Source organism: Lucilia sericata, unplaced genomic scaffold (genome assembly GCF_015586225.1).
Source record: "Lucilia sericata isolate MDLA Ls3-8-SP2 unplaced genomic scaffold, ASM1558622v1 Contig001250F_arrow, whole genome shotgun sequence".
NCBI classification, from domain to species: Eukaryota; Metazoa; Arthropoda; class Insecta; order Diptera; family Calliphoridae; genus Lucilia; species Lucilia sericata.
In genome coordinates, this window is record NW_023995204.1 from 337 (window position 1) to 21993 (window position 21657).

Consider the following 21657-nt stretch of genomic DNA (forward strand, 5'->3'; position numbering starts at 1 on the left):
AAAGCTTTCTTACGATCCAATACGGTCTTTTTTAATTCTCTCACCTGATATTAAGCTTTGTAGGCGCCATATTTATTCTAATATAATTTACTTATTCCGTTATTGCTCGGACTTCTGCCTGAAAGCTTGTGTTTATAATTAGGTAAACGGTGGTATATTTCTGTTTCTGGCTCTTCAAAATAGAACCCCAGGCCCAACTTGTCCCCTAATTTAGAGCCATCCGTGTAGCAACCTACTTATATTTGCTCTAATGTTCCGCTTGACCAAGACATTCTATCTGGGATCAGCGTTTCAAAGTTTCCGACATATTCTGCGCCTGGTATGGCGATCAGGCACGTCCGATGATTGTGTATAACCTTCCAATGTGTCCAGTATACACACATGGGTGACGTGTCCTGTAACCGCCTAAAGTAAGGAGCCGTTCGTCTGTAAGCGCCGCCGCATATCTTAGATATGTTTTAATGGGTGGAATATATAGCAATGAAGGTAACTAAGGAATAATTATGTGAGATTACGTGGCCTCCGGTAGGTTAGTGGTTAGTGTTCCAGTCTGGTAAACGGGAGGTGGTGGGTTTGATTCCCACCTGAGGCACTGCCATAGGAGCGCACAGCAGGCCCGATAGAGGCCTAGGTGTATTTCTTCGGATTTGTTGTAAATACATCCTTTCAAATTAACTAACTAACTAACTAACTAACTAACTACTAACTAACTAACTAACTAACTAACTAACTAACTACTAACTAACTAACTAACTAACTAACTAACTAACTAACCTACTAACTAACTAACTAACTAACTAACGAACTAAACTACTAACTAACTAACTAACTAACTAACTAACTAACTAACTAACTAACTACTAACTAACTAACTAACTAACTAACTAACTAACTAACTAACTAACTAACTAACTAACTAACGAACTAACTAACTACTAACTAACTAACTAACTAACGAACTAACTAACTAACTAACTAACTAACTAACTAACTAACTAACTAACAACTAACTAACTAACTAACTAACTACTAACTAACTAACTAACTAACTAACTAACTAACTAACTAACTAACTAACTAACTAACTACTACTAACTAACTAACTAACTAACTAACTAACTAACTAACTAACTAACTAACTAACTAACTATAACTAACTACTAACTACTAACTAACTAACTAACTAACTAACTAACTAACTAACTAACTAACTAACTAACTAACTAACTAACTAACTAACTAACTAACTAACTAACTAACTAACTAACTAACTAACTAACTAACTAACTAACTAACTAACTAACTAACTAACTAACTAACTAACTAACTAACTAACTAACTAACTAACTAACTAACTAACTAACTAACTAACTAACTAACTAACTAACTAACTAACTAACTAACTAACTAACTAACTAACTAACTACTAACTAACTAACTACTAACTAACTAACTAACTAACTAACTAACTAACTAACTAACTAACTAACTAACTAACTAACTAACTAACTAACTAACTAACTAACTAACTACTAACTAACTAACTAACTAACTAACTAACTAACTAACTAACTAACTAACTAACTAACTAACTAACTAACTAACTAACTAACTAACTAACTAACTAACTACTAACTAACTAACTAACTAACTAACTAACTAACTAACTAACTAACTAACTAACTAACTAACTAACTAACTAACTAACTAACTAACTAACTAACTAACTAACTAACTAACTAACTAACTAACTAACTAACTACTAACTAACTAACTAACTAACTAACTAACTAACTACTAACTAACTAACTAACTAACTACTAACTAACTAACTAACTAACTAACTAACTAACTAACTAACTAACTAACTAACTAACTAACTAACTAACTAACTAACTAACTAACTAACTAACTAACTAACTAACTAACTAACTAACTAACTAACTAACTAACTAACTAACTAACTAACTACACTAACTAACTAACTACTAACTAACTAACTAACTAACTAACTAACTAACTAACTAACTAACTAACTAACTAACTACTAACTAACTAACTAACTAACTACTAACTACTACTAACTAACTAACTAACTAACTAACTAACTAACTAACTAACTAACTACTAACTAACTAACTATGTTAGATTACACATGTCAATAAAATAAGGGTTTAGAAAAACTTTTAAAACTAATGTGACTCGATGCAAAGTATTTTTAAGTGCTGAAATCGAAGATTTTATTACGAAAATTTTATCTATATATATAAAATTCTAACGTTACTGACTGACTGACTGACTGATTCACTGACTGATTCATCATCGCACAGCCTAAACGGTTGAAGCTAAAGAGCTGAAATTTGGACAGGAGGTTGGTCTCCCGCCAAATAGATCCACTAAGACGGGATTTTTGGAAATTCGAATGTTTAGGGGGTAAAAAAGGGTAAAAACGGGTAAATTCGGTAACCTTATATCTCCTAAACTAGAAAAGATACAAAAACAGTTTAAAGCTTATCGCCGTTCATTTAAAAAATAAACGGACAGGTGTCTGGTACTTTTTTAAAATTCGGCCCCTTTAGGGAATAAACGGGTAAAAACTGTATTTTGGTACTTTTTTCGCACCCCATGTATCTTTTAAACCAGTGCACATTCAAAAAATATTTTTGACTCCTTCATAACTTAACGAAAAAATAAAAATATGAATTTAGTACTTTTTGGATATTCGGACGTTTAAGGGGTTAAAATTGTACCTATTTTTGGTACTTTTTTCATAAAACATTGTTTTTGGTTTATTAACTTATACATATGAATACATAATAACGGGCTCCCACTACGATGTTGCAACTTTTTGGAATAGAATTTTTATTTCGTTAATGGGGAGGAAAAAAGTACCAAAAGGGGTAAAAACGGGAAATTTTATTTTATTCAACCACAATGATCCAATTTAGATAAAAATTTTAAATTTAGAAACACTAAATATCCTAATGGGGTGTTATTTGGAACCCCGGTACCAAGTGATATTTTTTGGTACTTTTCATTCTCCAACTGGTCCTTTTGAGTTTTCTTTGATATTGAAATAGAAACATGAAATTAATAATAAAGGGACTTTTCGCTACTTTTTCGTTCTACACAGGTTCGTTCTACAAAAGGTACTTTTTGAATTTTCTTTAATATTGAACCTAGAAACATGAAATTAAACATGTAGAGACCGGAGTAAATGCGAATCTATAAAAGGGGACTTTTTGGTACTTTTTCGTCCTTCGACTGGTACCTTTTGAGTTTTCTATAAAATTTTACCTAGAAACATGAAATTAAGCATGTAGAGCCCGGAGTAAATGAGAATCTCTAAAAGGGTACTTTTTGGTACTTTTTCGTCCTTCGACTGGTACTTTTTGAGTTTTCTATAAAATTTAACCTAGAAACATGAAATTAAGCATGCGGAGGCCTTAGTCAATGAGAATCTATAAAAGGGGACTTTTTGGTACTTTTTCGTCCTTCGACTGGTCCTTTTTGAGTTTTCTATAAAATTTAACCTAGAAACATGAAATTAAGCATGTAGAGCCCGGAGTAAATGAGAATCTATAAAAGGGGACTTTTCGTTCATCAAAAGGTACTTTTTGAATTTTTTATAATATTGAACCTAGAAACATGAAATTAAGTATGTAGAGCCTGGATTAAGTGAGAACATATACAAGGGGACTTTTTGGAACTTTTTCGTTCTTCAAAAGGTACTTTTTGGATTTTTGTATAATATTGAACCTAGAAACGTGAAATTAAGCATGTAGAGCCCGGATTAAGTGAGGACCTATAAAAGGGGACTTTTTGGTACTTTTTCGTTCTTTAAAAGGTACATTTTGAATTTTCTATAATATTGAACCTAGAAACATGAACTTAAACGTTTAGAGCCTGCATTAAGTGAGAACCTATAAAAGGGCACTTTTTGGTATTTTTTCGTTCTTCAAATGTACTTTTGTGTTTTTTATAATATTGATCCTAGAAACATGAAATTAAGCATGTGGAGCCCGGAGTTAATTAGAATCTATAAAAGCAATCAGGGACTTGAGTGAATGAAAATTTAAACTGGAATATTTTCTGGTACTTTTTGAATTTTCTATAATATTGAACTTAGGAACATGAAATTAAATAAAATAGGTTTTTTGGTACTTTTTCGTACTTCACTGGTACTGGTACTTTTAGAGCTCTCTAAAATATTGAATATATAAACATAAAATTAAACACGCAATATCCCAATTGAACGAAAATTGAAAAAGAATACTCTGGTACTTTTTTGTTCTTTTACTAATACTTTTCGAATTTTCTATAATATTGAACCTAAACATAAAATTGGACATGTAGCTTCCTGATTGTATAAAAATCTTTATGCGATTTTTTGGTTTCTGGTTGAAAATTAAACATGCGTCATCCTGATTTAATGAAAATATATAAAAAGGCACTTTTTCGTTCTTCAACTGTTTTTTTTAATTTTCTGTAATATTGAGACTAGAATCATAAAATCAAACTTAAAGAGTTCTCTAAAAGGGGAATTTTTGATATTGCAGATATATATACATTTACAATAATGATATTTATTTTATTCCATTACGATGAGGGTAGCGAAGCACACTGGGTATAGCTAGTATAATTATAAAAATATATTTCCGTTTAAGGTTTAACATCGTTTTTTTTTTTCAATCACTCCAATCTTCATTCAATATTGGTCTAACGTCCGGTACTGTGGGCATTGAAGGGCCATATTTTTACACTTTTTTTACTATAAAGATTTAACAGAATAGGTATGTATGTGTATGCCAAAACGTTTCAAACATTGCAGGGTTCTTAACATTAAAACATATGTCTGTACATATCTATAAATACAACCATTGTATTTATGATACATTTTTTTCTCAGTTTGTTTATTTCTTTTATACAAACGTATAAATCTATATATTGTTTCATCGTTTATGATTATTTCGAATTTTTTTTAGGTTTTTTTCTTAGATTGTGGGGCTAAAAACTCAAAAATACTTTTTGTGGTATTTGCCACTATTGAAATGAAATTTAGAGAAGAATAACAAAAATAACAAAAAAAAAGCAAATTATTTGAAATTATTTCAAAGGTACTTGGCTTTAAGCCATTTTCTTATTTACTTAAAATGACCTCGTCTAAAATGAAATTTAGTGTTTAATTCTGTTTGAAAAAAAAAATGAGAAAAAAAATTTAAAATGTTTTTAATTGAAATTGACCCCTTATTAGTCTAGTACGGATGGTGTTCATATTATATTTAATATTAAAAGAGACAGACATACTATACGCGTTATTAGAGGGAACAGTTTTAAACTATTTGTTTGCATAAAATTATTAAATTTTTTTACGATTTTTAAAAAAACTCGAAATACTGAATTATTCTATTATTTTAAAATTTTTCTAACTTTTAAACTTTTCTAATAGAATTGTTAAATACAAAATTTTGATTTCAAATAAAATTTTAAGTTTTAAAATAGAAAATTTGAATTTCAAATAAAATTATTTAAATCAAAATAAACAATATTTACATTTTGTTTAAAAGTAGAGAAAATCTATTATTTCGAATGGAAATTTTTAATTTCGAAGAGAAAACTATAATTTCGAATGAAATTTTCTAATTTGAACAAACTTCTAAGCTTTCGAACATAAAGTTTTGTTAAATATTTTAAAAGTTAACAAAAAACTTGCATTTCGAAGAAAAAATTTTGAATTTTGAATAGAAATTCTTTAATTTGAATAGAAAATTGTTAATTTCGAACATAAATCATTAGTTGTGAATGGACATTTTTAATTCCAAAACAAATTTTTATACTTCGGAAAGAAATTTTTAATTTTGAAATAATTTTAAACGTTGAACTAAAATTTAAAATTTTGAAAACAAATTTTCAATTTCGATTAAAATTTTTAAATAGAACTGTTTCATTTCGAAAAGAAATGTTTCGTTTCTGGTTTATTTATTTACAAATCAACAGAAAACTTGCAATTCTAACAAAAGTTTTTAATTTCGAACCAAAAATCTTTAATCTGAAAAGAAAATGTTTAGTTTTGAAAAAGAATCTTTAGGTTCGAATAGAAATTTTTAATTTCAAAATTAAATTTTTATAATTTTTAGAAGAAAATTAAATTTTTAAAAACAAAACAAAATTTCCAACAAATATTTTAAATTTTGAGTAAAATTTTTGATTTGAAAAAAAAAAATGTTTAATTTCGAAAAGAAGTGTTTCATTTCGGGTTGATTTTTATTTAAAAATCAACTGAAAACTTTCGATTCAAATATGAGTTTTTAATTTCAAACATAATTTCTTTAATCTGAGTTGAGATTTTGAACATTTTTATTGTGAACATGAATCTAGTTTTGAAAAGAAATTTCAAATTTCAAACATATATTTTTTTTCTAATTTCGGAAAATAATTTTTTATTTTGAAAAAAAAGGTTTAAATTTTGGGAAGAAATTTTTAATTTTAAAAAGAAAATTTAATATTGAACAGAAATTCTTTAATCTGAATAGAAAATTCCTCACGAAAATAAAAACTTTAGTTTAAAATTGCAAATTTATTTTCAAAACCTAAAATTTAAAAAAAAAAATAAATTTGCTATTTTAAACTAAAGTTTTAATTTTCGTGAGGAATTGTTTAATTTTGTTAAAAATTTTTAAACATCGAACACATAAATTTTAAAAGCAAATTTTCAATTTGGAGTTAAATTTTTGATTTTAAAATATAATATTTTTAATAACGAAAAGAAATGTATCATTTCGGTTTAAATTTAAATAAAAAAAATCGACTGAAAATTTGCATTTCAAATATTTGAACAGAAATCTTTAGTTTCGAAAATAAATTTTAAATTTCGTGATTTAATCTATCGTTTTGGAAAGAAATTTTAAATATCAAACTGAAATTTTTAAATTTGAAAACAAATTTTCAATTTCCAGTAAAATATTTGATTTTAGAATAGAATTTTTTTAATTTGTTATAAATATTATATTTCGAGGTGAAATGTTTAATTTCATGTAGAAACAGTAATTTTAATTTTCAAACATTAAATTTTCTTAAATTTTGAACAGGAAAACTTTTATTTCCAACAAAAGTTTTGAAATTTCAAATAAAATTTTTAATTTTCCAAAAGAAATTTAAAATTTTAGGTATAAAATTTAAATATTGAACTGAAGTATTAAATTTTGATTGAATTTTCTTAAAAAAATTTCAATTTCAAATAAAAATTCCTAAATTTGAATTTTGATTTTAATTAGAATTTCTTAAATAAATACAAAAATGTTTAATTTTGAACAAAAATATCTTTAGTTTTAAAAAGAAATTTTAAATTTCGAACAAATATTTTCAATTTTAACTAAAAATCTTTATAATCAAACATATTTTTTTTAAATTCAAACAGAATTTTTCAATTTAATATTAAACCACAACATATGAATATTTTATAATTGTTTTCTAAATATCTAAACAAAAAAATCTTTGAAACAATATATAATTTTATTGAATTGTATGTTTATTTTTATAATAATTTCAGTTTTTGGTAAAGATTTTCGAATAATGCATTTGTATAAGCACGTATTTTTAACAAACAATTTGTTTTGGCTTTCAAAATTCTATATACAAATCATTTTATTTTCATTTAAACAAACAAACTTCCTTAGTTAAATACTAATTTTAAGTTTTTTTTTGTTCAACTTAGTATATAGGTAAATTTATTTAAATGTGTGTATAAACTTAATCATATACAAATACATGTTCAATAATCAAACTGCGTCATCTAGTAGAGGGAAAAACAATCATCATGTAGTATTGTCCTAAATTCTAAAAACAAAAAACATTCTTTAGTAAATAAATGAAAAGTTTTCTTTTACATATATATTCTTTTTTATACAAAAACAACAACAATAATAATAAGTATTATATTGCTTACTCATTTTCACATATATACAACAGCTAAAAGCAACAACAATAATAATAAAATACAATTTAGATTTTTGTATTTAGTATACAATTTACTCGCTGTATAAGATCGTACCATTCGTAGATGACTTAAGCAGTAGTGGTCTTTTTAGCCCGATAACCAAAAATAGAACTACCTACACGCACAATAGTACTACCCATTTCAATCTGGAAGAAATGAAAAAAAAAGAGAAATAATAATAAATCGTATACAATATTGGATAAATAAACTTTTTTTCCAATTTAATCATATGTATACAAGAAAACTTTGTTTACATTATTGAATATTTCCCATACTGGAGGCGAAAGTTTGAAATAATTGAATAAAATTTGTTGAAAATTTAATTTAAATTTTATATAATTTTTGTTCTTTAAGTGAAAATTAAAAATTGTTACTTAATTTATTATGGAATTTAAAGAAGTTTTTTATTTAAATTTTAAAATTTGTGGAAATTTTTATTAAAAATTTAACAATTTTTATTTAAAGTGTAATATTTTTTTATAATTTTTCATTTCGAATTCTTAATTGTCAATTCTGAAAAGAATTTTATAATTTTGAATAAAAATTTATAATTTCAAACAGAAATTCTTTAAATAAACAGTTGTTATTTTTGATTTCGTTTAGAAAATTTTCAATTTCAGAAAGAAATTATTAATTTTTAATACAAATCTTTAATTTCAAACTGAAATTTTAAATTTCGAACTTAAATTTTGTATAAAAATTTTCAATTTCAAGAAGAAATATTCAATTTTGAATAAACATTTTAATTTTCAAATATACATTTTTAATTTGGAACATAAATTTGAAATTTTGAATATAAATTTTAAATTTCGAATAAGAATTTACAATTTCGAAAAGAAATTTTATATTTCGAATAAAAACTTTTGATTTTAAAACAAGAACTTCAACTTCGGAAAATAGTAGATATTAATTTAATTTGAAATATTCAGTATTTCGAATATAAATTTTAAATATCGAATTTTATTACGAATAAAAATGTTTAAATTTAAACAAAAAAATTTAATTTCGGTTAAAATTTTTGAATTTCGAATAACAATTTTTCATTTTGAACAAACATTTTCAGTTTGGAATAAACATTTTCTATTCCAAGCTTATTTTTTTAAACAAAAAGTTTCAAAATTCGTATAGAAATTTTTAATTTTAAAATAAATTTCTAATTTGAAATAAATATTTTCCAATTTGGAATAAATATTTTCAATTTCTACTAAAAATCTTTCTGTTTCGAACAGAACATTTAAATTTCTATTCGAAATTTAGAATTTCGAATAGAAATTTAGAATTTCGAATAGAAATTTAGAATTTTGAATAGAAATTTAGAATTTTGAATAGAAATTTAGAATTTCGAATAGAAATTTAGAATTTCGAATAGAAATTTAGAATTTCGAATAGAAATTTTCAATTTCGATTAAAAATTTTCAATTATGAGTAAAAATTTTCAATTTCGAATAGAAATTTCCGACTTTCGAATATATATTTTCAATTTAAAATATAAATTTTTTTATTTCGAATAGAAATTTTGAATTTCGTATAATAATTTTCAATTTCGAATTAAAATTTTAATTTTTGAAAAAAATTTTAATTTCGACAAGAAATTGTTGTATAGATATTTCTAATTTTGAATTGAAATTTCCAATTTCGATCAGAAACTCTTAATTTCCAAAAGAAACTACTAATTTCCAACAGAAATTTTAAATTTTTAATGCAAATTTTGCAATTCGGATACAAATTTAAAATTTCGAATTAAAATTGATAGTTTCAAATAGAATTTTTTCAATTTCGAATTATTTTTTCCATTTTAAATAAATATTTCTAGTTTTCAAAAGAAATTTTATAAATTTTCAATTTTAAAAGAAATAAATATTTTCTCTTGTAAATAAATATTTTCACTTTTGAATGGACATTTTAATTTTTAAATAAAATTTTTCAATTTCGAATAGAAATCTTAATATCGAATAAAAAGGATAATTTTTCAGTTCAAACAAAAATTTTCCATTTCAAATAGATATTTTTAATTTCGAATAAAAATTTTGAATTTCTAATAAATATTTTCAATTTCGTATAGAAATTTTCAATTTCGTATAAAAATTTTCAATTTCGTATAGAAATTTTCAATTTCGTATAAAAATTTTCAATTTCGTATAGAAATTTTCAATTTCGAATAGGAATTTTCAATTTCGAAAAATATTTTTAATTTCGAACAAAAATTTTCATTTTCAATATAAATTTTCAATTTCGGATAGAAATTTTTTATTTTAACTAAAAATTTTCAATTTCAGATAGAAATTTTTAATTTCAAAGAGAAATTTCTAAATTTCAAACACAAAATTTTAAATTTCAAACAAAAATTTTCAATTTGGAATAAATATTTTCTATTTCAATTAGAAATTTACAAATTCGAATAAAAAATTTTCTATTTCGAATAAAAAGTTTTCTACTTCGAATCAAAATTTTCATTTAGAACAGAAATTTTAAACATCTAAATGAAAATCTCAAAATGAATCAATTTTGATTAAAAATTTAAAATTTCAAACACAAATTTTCAGTTTCAAATAGAAATTTTCAATTTGGAATAAATATATTCTATTTTAATTAGAAATTTACAAATTCGAATAAAAAGTTTTCTATTTCGAATAAAAATTTTAATTTTCTCTTAAAAATTTTAAATAAAAATTTGCATTTAGAACAGAAAATCTCAGAAAGAATCAATTTTGTTTCAAAATCTTCATTTTCAAATATAAATTTTCAATTTGGAATAAATATTTTCTATTTAAAACAGAAATTTAAAATTTAGAATAAAAATATTCTATTTCAAATAAAAATTTTCATTTTCAATTACAAATTTTAAATAGAAATTTGTATTTAGAACAAAAATTTTAAATTTCTAAAAGCAAATCTCCATAAGAATCAATTTTGTTTCAAAATCTTCAATTTCGTAATGAAATATTTAATTTCGAATAAAAATGTTTAATTTTCAACAAAACCCTTTCATTTTAATGGAAAAATTTAGATTATTTTTAAATAAAATCTAAACACAACTATTCTACCTACCGCTCTTTCAAAATCATCCGACATGCCCATCGACACCTGTAATTCAGCCTCATTCAATTGATTCTCTTGGCAAATTTGCTTGTGCACTTCCATTAGTTTAACAAAATCTGGATTTGGTCCTTGACTATAGTCGAAGCCAAAAGCTCCAATGGTCATAACACCCTTAACATCAAGTTGTTTAAGATTTTCTTTAATAAATTTAAACAAAGCAGAAGCTTCACTTGGTGGTACACCATTTTTAGCTGGGATTTTAAAAAGAAACATTTTATAGTTTAATTTAAGAGATTTAAAAAGAAATTTAAAATTTTACCCTCTTCACCGCTGGTATTTATTTGTATGAGCACTTGCAAGGGTTGTTTATTTTCAATTTCTACCTTTTCCCAGGCGTTATTTAAATGATTGGCCAATTTCTGACTGTCCACAGTTTCGATCATATATAAATTGGGTAGTTTAATTATCTGTAATAGAGTTAATAATAGTTTAAATTAAATTTTATATAATAGAAGTCACCATTCTCTAATGAATAGTAAAATGTAATAGAATTTGTTTAAACAAACCACATTTGGAGCTATGTCACTATACATCTTATCTTTATCTAATAGGATTTATTAAAAAAAAAGGAAACTAATATTGTACCTTATTTATTTTGTTACTTTGTAAATGACCAATAAAATGCCACTTTATATCGGGACACTGTGACAAAATATCAGGATGATTGCCTTTTTCTACTAATTCCTGTATATAATTCTCCCCAAAATGACGTTGACCCACTGAATAGGCATCGATTATCATTTCTACGGGTTTAGTTTTACTAACAGCCACCAAGAGCGGCTTGTCACCCTTTAACTCCTGGAAAGTAAGAACATAATCTTAAAACATTTTGTTTAGAAATAACATAAAACAAAAACTAACCTTGGGCCGTTGTTCAAAAGCGACATCAATTCTTTTCAGAATATGTTGAATACCGGCTTTTACATCAACATCCGACATGATTCTTTTTATCATTTAATTAAGAAAAAGTTAAAGAATTTGCTAAATAATAGTTATTTTATAGTTCAGAGATAAGATTGTTATCATTTAATCCACTAACAACAATAACAAATAAACAGCTGTTGGAAAAAAGGTAGTAGGAATTTAATACTACTAAATAGAACTATGAGTGCATATGTTAACAATGTTGCCACTACAAGAAAATTAAATTCAAAAAGGTTTTTGTCTAAGCTAAATTAATATATGTAAGCAATAGCATTACTACTCACCGCTAGAGAGACCACAGTAGATTTCTTTTTGACTTTTAATTTCAATTTCTAATTATTCTTTTCTGTTTTTTAAATTTCTTATTAAATAAATTAAATTTTTTTTAATTTTCTATATTTTGTTTATATAAAAACAACATGTTTGCTAAAGCAACATGATAATAATTGAACAAATTCAGTATTTACTTGAAGGCTTTGTTAGAGGATCAATTGCTGTGATTCTTGATGGTTTTTTAAATGTGTGCAAGGAATTTTTTAAATTCGCTTTAATTCTTCTAATCGTTTATTATTTTGCCATTTGGTCATTTCAATTTGTAAGTAATTTATTAACCGTATTCAATTTTGAACAGAAACTTCAATTTCTTAAAGAAATTCGAAAAGAAAATTTCAATTTCGAATAGACATTTTCAAGTTCGAATAGAAATTTTTAATTTCGAATAGAAACTTTCCATTTCGAATGGAAATTTTCAATATCGAACAAAAATTATTTAATTCAACAGAAACTTTCAATTTCGAATAGAAATTTTCAATTTCGAATAGAATTTTTCAATCTCGTATAGAAATTTTCAAGTTCGAATAAAATTTTCCGTTTCGAACAGAAATTTTCCATTTCGAATAGAAACTTTCAATTTCGAACAGAAAACTTTCAACTTCGAAAAGAAATGTTCTATTTCGAATAGAAATTTTCAATTTCGAATAGAAATTTTTAATTTCGAATAGAAATTTTCAGTTTCGAATAGAAATTTTCAATTCCGAATAGAAACTTTCAATATCGAACAAAAATTATTTAATTCAACAGAAACTTTCAATTTCGAATAGAATTTTTCAATCTCGTATAGAAATTTTCAAGTTCGAACAGAAATTTTCAATTTCGAATAAAAATTTTCCGTTTCGAATAGAAACTTTCAATTTCGAACAGAAAACTTTCAACTTCGAAAAGAAATGTTCAATTTCGAATAGAAATTTTCAATTTCGAATAGAAATTTTCAATTTCGAATAGAAATTTTCAATTTCGTACAAAAATTATTTAATTCAAATAGAAATTTTAAATTTTGCACAGAAACTTTCAATTTCAGAAAGAAATTTTTAAATTTTTACACAAATTTTCGATTTTGAATAGAATTTTTCAATTTCAAACAGAAATTTTTAATTTCGAATAGAATTTTTCAATTTCAAACAGAAATTGTCAATTTCGAATAGAAATTTTGAATTTCGAGTAGAAATTTTCAATTTCGAATAGAATTTTTCAATTTAAATAGAAATTTTCAATTTCGAATACAATTTTTCAATTTCAAACAGAAATTTTCAATTTCAAATAGAAATTTTCAATTTCCAATAGAAATTTTCAATTTCGTACAAAAATTATTTAATTCAAACAGAAATTTTTAATTTCGAATAGAATTTTTCAATTTCAAACAGAAATTTTCAATAGAAAATAGAAATTTTCAATTTCGAATAGAAATTTTTTAATTTCGTACAAAAAATATTTAATTCAAATAGAAATTTTAAATTTCGCACAGAAACTTTCAATTTCGAAAAGAAATTTTAAAATTTTTACAGAAATTTTCAATTTTGAATTGAAATTTTCAATTTCGAATTGAAATTTTCAATTTCGAATTGAAATTTTCAATTTCGAATTGAAATTTTCAATTTCGAATAGAAATTTTAAATTTCGAATAGAAATTTTCAATTTCGCCATAAAATTTCATTTTTGAACCGAAATTTTTAATTTTGTACAGAAATCTTTGAATTTCTAAAGAAATTTTCAAATTTCCAAGGAGAAAGTGTAGTGTTATCGATAATAGAGAAAATTTCTTGAAAGAAAATGTAGTGTTATCGATAATACAGAAAATTTTCTAAAGGAAATTTTAGTGTTACAGAAAATATATCCTAAAAGGAATTGCTATGTTATCGATAACCCAACATTTTTCTAATGAAAAGATTAGTCTTATCAATAATACAGAAAAGTTCCTTAAGATATTTGAAATGTTATCGATAACTAGAAAAGAAAGAAAATGAATTTATGTTGTCGCTAACTTTAGAATGTTTCGTAATCCTTAGCTAAACGATGTTCTACAAGAAGATCACGATCAAAATGAACTGAATACAAAAACTGATATAGAAAATCATCAAGTTGTTGCTGAAACTTGCTTAAGAATTGGTCCACCCGATGAAAATCTAATAAAAAACCGAGCAAGCCTGTTAGAACAGCTAGAAATTGAAGCAGAATTCGAAGAATATCAAGATAAACTAATAAAATCCGAAGCTGATTTAGAACAATTTGTTAATAAAGAAATTCATAAAGTTCCCTTTAAATCGAGGGACAGTGATGAAATTGTTCCCTTTACTAATCAGTTTGTTTCACAAATGAAACAGGAACTAAATGAAACAAGTAGAGCTTCACAAACTCTTAAGACTAGTTTGGGTAAGAAGTCAAAATTAAGGGATCATTCTGAAAACAGACCATCAACATCGAACAAAAGTAATAATGATCATATAGAGGAGGACCTTCTTAAGAAGTTTGAGGCAAATAAAGTCGCTGAAGTTAAAAATGAAATTCTATCGGATCGGTATGACTCACCTAATGATGAATCTAGAGCGGGAAAAACAAAGCGATTCAGCAAAACCAAAGAGGAAAGACCCTCATTTGATGATCAATATGATCATGAGAGTTTTCATAGAGTTTGAGATCCTGCAAGAAAATTTAATAAAAATCACTTTCCATATAGTTTAATAAACAAAAAATTTATTGTAAACTTTAGAAAAATTTAGCAAAATGTTATTTTTATGATCGTTTATAAATAATGAAGATATTTTCTATATTTGTTATAAATTCAGAAAATATCCTCATATAATTTAGCGAAAATCTTTCTTGAAACATCAGTCTTCATGTAAATCGTTCGTATTTCACAGCCCACTGGACTTATTTTTTTCTACTTAATTTTAATGATTCTGCTGAAGCTTTTGATGGCACCTCCACTATATACGGATATTTACTAAAACTATCCATTAGTCCATCACTAAGGCGGTTAGATTTTATACTATTCAATATATATTGCTGACGTTCGTTGTAGTTACTCCACTATAGTTATAAAATGTTCAATTATTGTATAGCATCTTTGGATTATTTACTTACTAAATATAATATTGAGTAGCCCGCAATGAACATCAATAATAAGATCATGCAGAATTTTATAAACTCTACTACAACCAGAAATATTAGATCTATTAACAAATTTCGTATCGGAGCAGATAGATATTGGAAGATTTTCCAAAGACAGCGATAGGTTGATGATGTCATGTTTAAATGATCACAGATTATGATTAAAATTTGTTTATTATTTTAATTATTTCTTTTCCAAAATGTCAGCCAAAAGAATATTAAAAAAAAACTAATTCGATATTTAATATTTCTTCTCTTTTAAGTGTCGATAATGCAGTTTTTGAAGTAGAGTTGTTTTTAAAGATAAACTGTTCCGATGATCAAGTCATTTCCATTCGCAGCTTATATAACTAGTTTGTTGTGCATATTTCACCATATTTATATTTACCAATACACAAGTCAACAACACTTGAAAAAAGTCCAAACCCAGAACACAGCTTTAGGTTAGGATATATCGAAACAGGAAGACATATACAACAGAGGTTATTTATTTTGAAACCAACAGATTGAACTTTAAAATTGACATCTTACTATATTTCCATCTTGGTAGAATGACTCTATTGGTCATTTTGACCGATTAGGGTTTTTGATAATCTTTAAGTTACATAATTTATAGCAGTTCTGTTTTATCGGTCTTAGTCATCATTTCAGGGTATCCTGCTATAATCTATATTCGTTGTATAATTTAGTTAGTTGGTTTAAAACAAGGATGTACGATACATCAAATCCGAAGAAATACACCTAGATCTCCACCGAATCTATTCTAGTTTCTTTACCAGTGTCTCTGGTGGGAATCGAACCCACGATGTCTGTTAGACCGGACAGACTAGAATATCAACTGCTAAACTACCGGAGTCACAAGTTTTCCCTCCTTTTAAACTTCGATATCATTTACACTCAAATGCAATAAGGAACTAAGTCTAAGATATCCTTCAGAACACGGTTAAGATGCCGAAGTGCTTTACATCTGCAGTGTTGGCATTATATCGCTGTGGTATTTTTTCAACCACAGAGTGAATTGATTAGAAGACTTACCACCATCCCATTGTGCTTTTTACAATATTTGTACATGGTTTTGCCGGTCCATGTAAAAGCACTTTCCTCAAGTACTCGAGCTAATCTCTGTCCATTGCTGTCCCGTTGCTTAACTTCCGAGATGCAAAAAAAAAAACACTTCCTTTAACAACCACGCAGATGGGATGGCCTCTGTTGAGTCGGCAACTGCACCTAGAGACGTATTCGATAGACCAAAACACGAAACCATCAAATAGCCCGAGATAAACCTGGTATGAACAGAGTAAACTCTGAAGGAAAATTCGATGGTATCACTTATATAAGAAATCTTTCATCCATCAGCATTCAACTTAGCATTCAAACCGACACACTCACTCCTGGTATATGGGTGGGTAATTTCTGTATACCCCTAAATTCATCCCGTAACATATACAATTGACACCAACTCTTTTCCAAGGCTAAGTCCCGCAGTCACTCCTGTGTGGGGTATCTGTTGTTTCTGCAACAGCGTCGAACTTATCCCGAACTATAAACTTTAACCAACATTTTTTTCCCGCGAATTTGGGTTTAAACCACAGCCACCAAGTGCACTCCGAAGGAACCTCTCCAATAACCGGGACAAGACAAAGTCCGAAACTCTAAAATGCGGGCTACCGGTTGCCGTGGCGCCAGGTTATGTGGTTCTCTGTTTCGACTCCATGTCAAATCATTCCAGGGAAATGTCGAGGATACATTTAATCATCACCAGTTTATAGTCCCGGCAGACTAGAGGTACTGGTAGCACCTCTTTTCCTCGGGATTACAATAACACCTAGATGAGGGTTTTTAATCATGGCCCCAGGGAGATCAAAACACGGACATTTAAATGTTAAAGTCCGAGCTTGATGTTAATAACTCCCCAAATCTAGATGGATTTTATCTAAACAAGTGTTCTAAGTAGATGGAGCCAATGGGAAAACAAGGTCTTATTGGTTCCGTCTACTTAGAAACCAACCAAACATATTTCTTACATAAGTTTTTCTTCTATATTGTTTGAAAGTGGCAAATCTTTCATCGAAGATAACTGCATAATTAGTTTTGCGAAATCGAAGTTTTTGGGGAATCATAACTACTACTTGCTAAGCTCTCTAGAATCAAACAAACTTCATGATGAAAGGCAATATGGTCAATCTTGGCCTCCTAATGGTAATTAGAATTAGCACTTGAGGTAGCACTTGGAATAGGAAATGTATTTTCCTTCTTCATTTTAAACGTTTTCTGTGAACTCTCCAAGACTATGTCCTTCAGAGTTCTGTTTCTCTTTTTAAATCCATAATTTAAAAAAGTTGGGGGTTATTGTGATTTCGTGATCGTAGTCGTAGACCAACAAAATTATATACATATATTCTGGGTCATTTTTGATTCTAATGTTTTTCCGTGTATAGAAAATATTATAGGGCCTAAACGGGATGATGAAATTGTTCCCTTCACTAATCAGTTTGTTTCACAAATGAAACAGGAACTAAAAGAAACAAGTAGAGCTTCACAAACTCTTAAGACTAGTTTGGCTAAGAAGTCAAAATTAAGGGAAATTCTGAGAACAGACCATCAACATCGAACAAATTTAATAACGATCATATAGAGGAGGATCATCTTAACAAGTTTCATTCAAATAAATAAAGTCGCTGAAGTTAAAAATGAAATTCTATCGGATCGGTATGAATCACCTAATGAAGAATCTAGAGCGGGAAAAACAAAGCGATTCAGCAAAACCTAAGAAAAAAGACCCTCATTTGATGATCAATATGATCATGAAAGTTTTCACAGAGTTTGAGATCCTGCAATAAAATTTAATAAAAATCACTTTCCATATAGTCTAATAAACAATAAAATGTATTGTATAATTTTGGGAAAATTTGGAAAATGTTCTTTTTGTGATCGTTTATAAATAATGAAGATATTATCTGTATTTGTTATGAATGCAGAAAATATCCTCAGTCTTCATGTAAATCGGTTGTATTAACTGCCATTAGTGTTTCATTGATGTTTAGTGATTTGTTTGGTATGACCCTAGTATCCAAAAGGTTATCTTCCAAAAATCCCCCTAATGATCATATTAATATTGACATATGTTAACGTTTTGATAGTGGGTACATAAGACTCGGCTAAGTTGAATATAACTCTCTTTCTCTTTAATACTTACTTCCGAGAATAAACTCTATAGATTTAATATGATCAGCTTGCATAATTGCAACCTAATGCTGGTAACCGTATGGATGGAGTGAATTTCTATAGGTCGGATAACCTATAGATTATAGGTATGATAATTTTTTGTCATTGAACTCCCACTTATTAAAGGGTGCCTTTATAAGTAGCTTGGCCAGTTTCAAAAGAACACAAAATTGTTACAAGAAATATTGATTCTCTCTGATTAACGTGGGTTTAAGATTCTTTATCTTAATTATGTATCTTATATCCGCACACTTATAAATAGTATATAAAACATTAGATATGATTTCTACAATCTTATAAACAAAAATCCATAAATCTATGACATGTGGAACATAAAATAAATTAAAAAATTTAATGGCCCAAAACACACTCCGATTTTTAAATTAAAAAAATTAGAAACTTAAACTCCCAGAAGCACTTAACATTTTTTTGAAAACAATCTTATACACAACTGTTATGTTTCATTTAATTTATAACTTTTCTTAAAAAACAAACCCCGCTAAAACATATTTATTTAACAATAATACACACACACATACATTTTACATTCTGAAGGCTATTTAATAAATAATAGCTACGAAATAGGCCGTATTTAGCATTAAGATCGTCGACATTTTAAAAAGACATTCTGATATTCAACGCCTCTACTTTGTGTTAAGTAAATGTTTGATTATATACAAGTGGTTGGTTGGGTCTGTTGGTTGGTTCAACACATCTCAGTGATATTAAAACTACATTTAAATATTATAAGAAAGTTATTTAATTAGTTAATGTTTGACTTGGGCGAATTCTTTTTATTTAAATGCCGTTTTTTGCTTTTAGAAAATATTTGCATAAATTCAAGTAAATATTTATGTATATATTTAAAGAATTCAATATTTTACTAGTAGAGGAAATATACTTATTGATTTATATACACACATACTAATTTAAACATTGGGTTAGGGAAAGAGGTAGTTTCGTGATGGATTTTCGTTAGGTTTTCAAGACGAGTAATATATCCAGGGCAGATAAGCCATCTGGACTTAAATATCCAATAGCCAGAAGGCAATTAGTTCGATATAATTTATTTATTTAAACATTGGGTTAAGGAAAGGGGTAGTTTCGAGAGGGATTTCCATTAGGTTTTCCAGACGAGAAATATTTTTTGGTGCAGATGAGCCATCTGGATAGCCAGAAGGCAATTAGTTCGATATCAGGTGATAAGGTTAAATATAAGACCGTATTGTATAGTTTGAGAGCCTTCACCGATTCTCATTCATGTGTTTCGGTTCCACACTATTGGAAATTCGAAAAGTACCATTTGAAGAATGAAGAAGTCCCTATTTATTGTTTATTATTCAGTCAGGACACTGCATGTATGTCCCTACACTGAAAATAATCCATGCTCAACTTTACGAAAAACATTTTCGTAACTTCTATTTTCGTAATATTTACAAAAATTTCGTGTATAATACGAAATATTATTTAATAAAACCCTTTTTATACACTACGCCACTTTAGTGGGGAGGGTATATTGGATTTGTGCTGATGTTTGTAACATACAAAAATATTCATCCTAGACCCACCTTAAAGTATACCAATCGGCTTAGAATCGTTTTCTGAGTCGATTAAGCTATGTCCGTCTGGCTGGCTGGCTGTCCATGTAAACCTTGTGCGCAAGGTACAGGTCGCAATTTTCGAGGTAATTGGATGAAATTTGGCACGAACGTTTTATTTGACCTAAGGACGAAGCCTATTGAAAATGGTTAAGATCGGTCTATTATTTCACCTAGCCCCCATAGAACAGAACCCCCCGCAAAGGGCTTCTGAGCTCATAATTATGTTAAATATACAGATATATCGATAAAATACGGCACAACTAAGTTTTATAGAAGTCTTGATGACCCTGCCAAAATTCAAAAAGATCGGGCCACATTTGACCCTAGCTCCCATACAAAGTCCCCTTCAGAAAATTACTTGAATGTCCCAAATTAGCTTATAAACACAAATATCGCGATGAAATTCAGCACAATAAAATATTATGTCAATATAAATATATTCACAAAATTTTATCGGGCTTGGTCCATATTTGCCCCTAGCCCCCATATAAAGCCTCATTCAGAAAATTATTTTTTCATCCATAAATTGCTTAAATGTATCGGGACTAAGGATGCCAATCGGGACTGGTTTTTAGAAATCCCGGGATTCGGGATTTTTAAATAAATCCCGGAATCCCGATATCGGGATCCCGGGATTTTCGGGATTTCTAAATCCCGAAAAATATAAAAAAAATTCAAAAAATCTTAATAATTTACTGACAAAAATAAAATGTTTTATTTCAAATTGCAATATGAATACTCTTAGTAGGTGTTTACTTTCCAATAAGCATTTTGTGAAAAGAAAAACAAATTAATTCAAAGTACATACTTAGAATAAAAATCTTTCCATCCCAGGCACTGAATAGTAGAATAAAGACCTAAAATAATACCCATGATATCCAAATTTACAATGGTTTCCAAATAATATTTAAATAGTATGTGTAATGGGGATCCATACGAGGCTACATAGAGCACCTGTACTGCACCTATATCTCCTCCACCTTATATTCCGTGTTCACTAACCAAGGGAATTATCTTCTCGCCATCTTATTGACAGGTTGACTTCCATTATAGATATCCGATAGTATCAATGCCTATTTATTGCCCTTTTTATACCCTTAGTAGGGATGGTATATTGGGTTTCTCCGGAGTAGTGCTTTTGTTTTATACTGTCCTAAAATACGCTGATGAAATTTGAAATGATCGGGCTTTTGATCCGAGCCCCCATATAAAACACAGCTTTAAAAAAGAATTAGTGTCCACAATTCGCTTAAAAAGAGAACTGTCGCAATGAAAATCAGCATAAAACATTTTATGTAATCGTAAATTCGCCCTCCAAATTTTATGAGGATCGACTCATATGATGGCGTCCTTCCCCCAAGCATATTT

The 21657-nt window shown here is 27.3% G+C and overlaps 3 protein-coding genes across 5 annotated transcripts; 1 reads left to right on the forward strand and 2 right to left on the reverse strand.

Moving 5' to 3' along the window:
* Positions 1–7694: 7694 nt before the first annotated feature.
* Positions 7695–12153, reverse strand: LOC119610622 (pyridoxal phosphate homeostasis protein). Of its 3 annotated transcripts, XM_037965916.1 has the most exons (7): positions 11957–12153; positions 11681–11893; positions 11355–11502; positions 11045–11286; positions 8051–8142; positions 7946–7968; positions 7695–7836 (listed from the first exon to the last, which is right to left on the reverse strand). In XM_037965916.1, the coding sequence occupies exons 1-5, from the start codon at positions 12047–12049 to the stop codon at positions 8065–8067; spliced, it is 774 nt and encodes a 257-aa protein (XP_037821844.1). In that variant the 5' UTR covers positions 12050–12153; the 3' UTR covers positions 7695–7836; positions 7946–7968; positions 8051–8064. The 3 variants fall into 3 exon arrangements, 2 of the variants coding, with proteins under 2 accessions (XP_037821844.1, XP_037821843.1); XR_005232007.1 differs by having other exon boundaries at positions 7946–8142; XM_037965915.1 differs by lacking the exon at positions 7946–7968.
* Positions 12154–12325: 172 nt separating this feature from the next.
* On the forward strand, positions 12326–15055 carry LOC119610621. The gene is made up of 2 exons (XM_037965914.1): positions 12326–12614; positions 14362–15055. Exons 1-2 carry the CDS (start codon positions 12456–12458, stop codon positions 14986–14988), a joined length of 786 nt encoding a protein of 261 aa, XP_037821842.1. The 5' UTR covers positions 12326–12455; the 3' UTR covers positions 14989–15055.
* A 110-nt stretch (positions 15056–15165) lies between these two features.
* Positions 15166–15707, reverse strand: LOC119610623. The gene is made up of 2 exons (XM_037965918.1): positions 15437–15707; positions 15166–15382 (listed from the first exon to the last, which is right to left on the reverse strand). Exons 1-2 carry the CDS (start codon positions 15599–15601, stop codon positions 15224–15226), a joined length of 324 nt encoding a protein of 107 aa, XP_037821846.1. The 5' UTR covers positions 15602–15707; the 3' UTR covers positions 15166–15223.
* Positions 15708–21657: the final 5950 nt, after the last annotated feature.

Excerpts from the sequence above, each read along its gene's own strand:
- LOC119610623 (XM_037965918.1), bottom strand. The coding sequence starts at position 15,601 with ATGACATCATCAACCTATCGCTGTCTTTGGAAAATCTTCCAATATCTA. Across the intron at positions 15,383-15,436 it reads GCTACTCAATATTATATTTA|TGGAGTAACTACAACGAACG; the intron begins GTAAGTAAATAA and ends TTATAACTATAG.
- LOC119610621 (XM_037965914.1), top strand. The coding sequence starts at position 12,456 with ATGATAATAATTGAACAAATTCAGTATTTACTTGAAGGCTTTGTTAGA. Across the intron at positions 12,615-14,361 it reads CCATTTGGTCATTTCAATTT|CTAAACGATGTTCTACAAGA; the intron begins GTAAGTAATTTA and ends CGTAATCCTTAG.
- LOC119610622 (XM_037965915.1), bottom strand. The coding sequence starts at position 12,049 with ATGATAAAAAGAATCATGTCGGATGTTGATGTAAAAGCCGGTATTCAA. Across the intron at positions 11,503-11,680 it reads AAAGTAACAAAATAAATAAG|ATAATTAAACTACCCAATTT; the intron begins GTACAATATTAG and ends ACTCTATTACAG. Across the intron at positions 11,287-11,354 it reads AAATACCAGCGGTGAAGAGG|CTAAAAATGGTGTACCACCA; the intron begins GTAAAATTTTAA and ends TTAAAATCCCAG.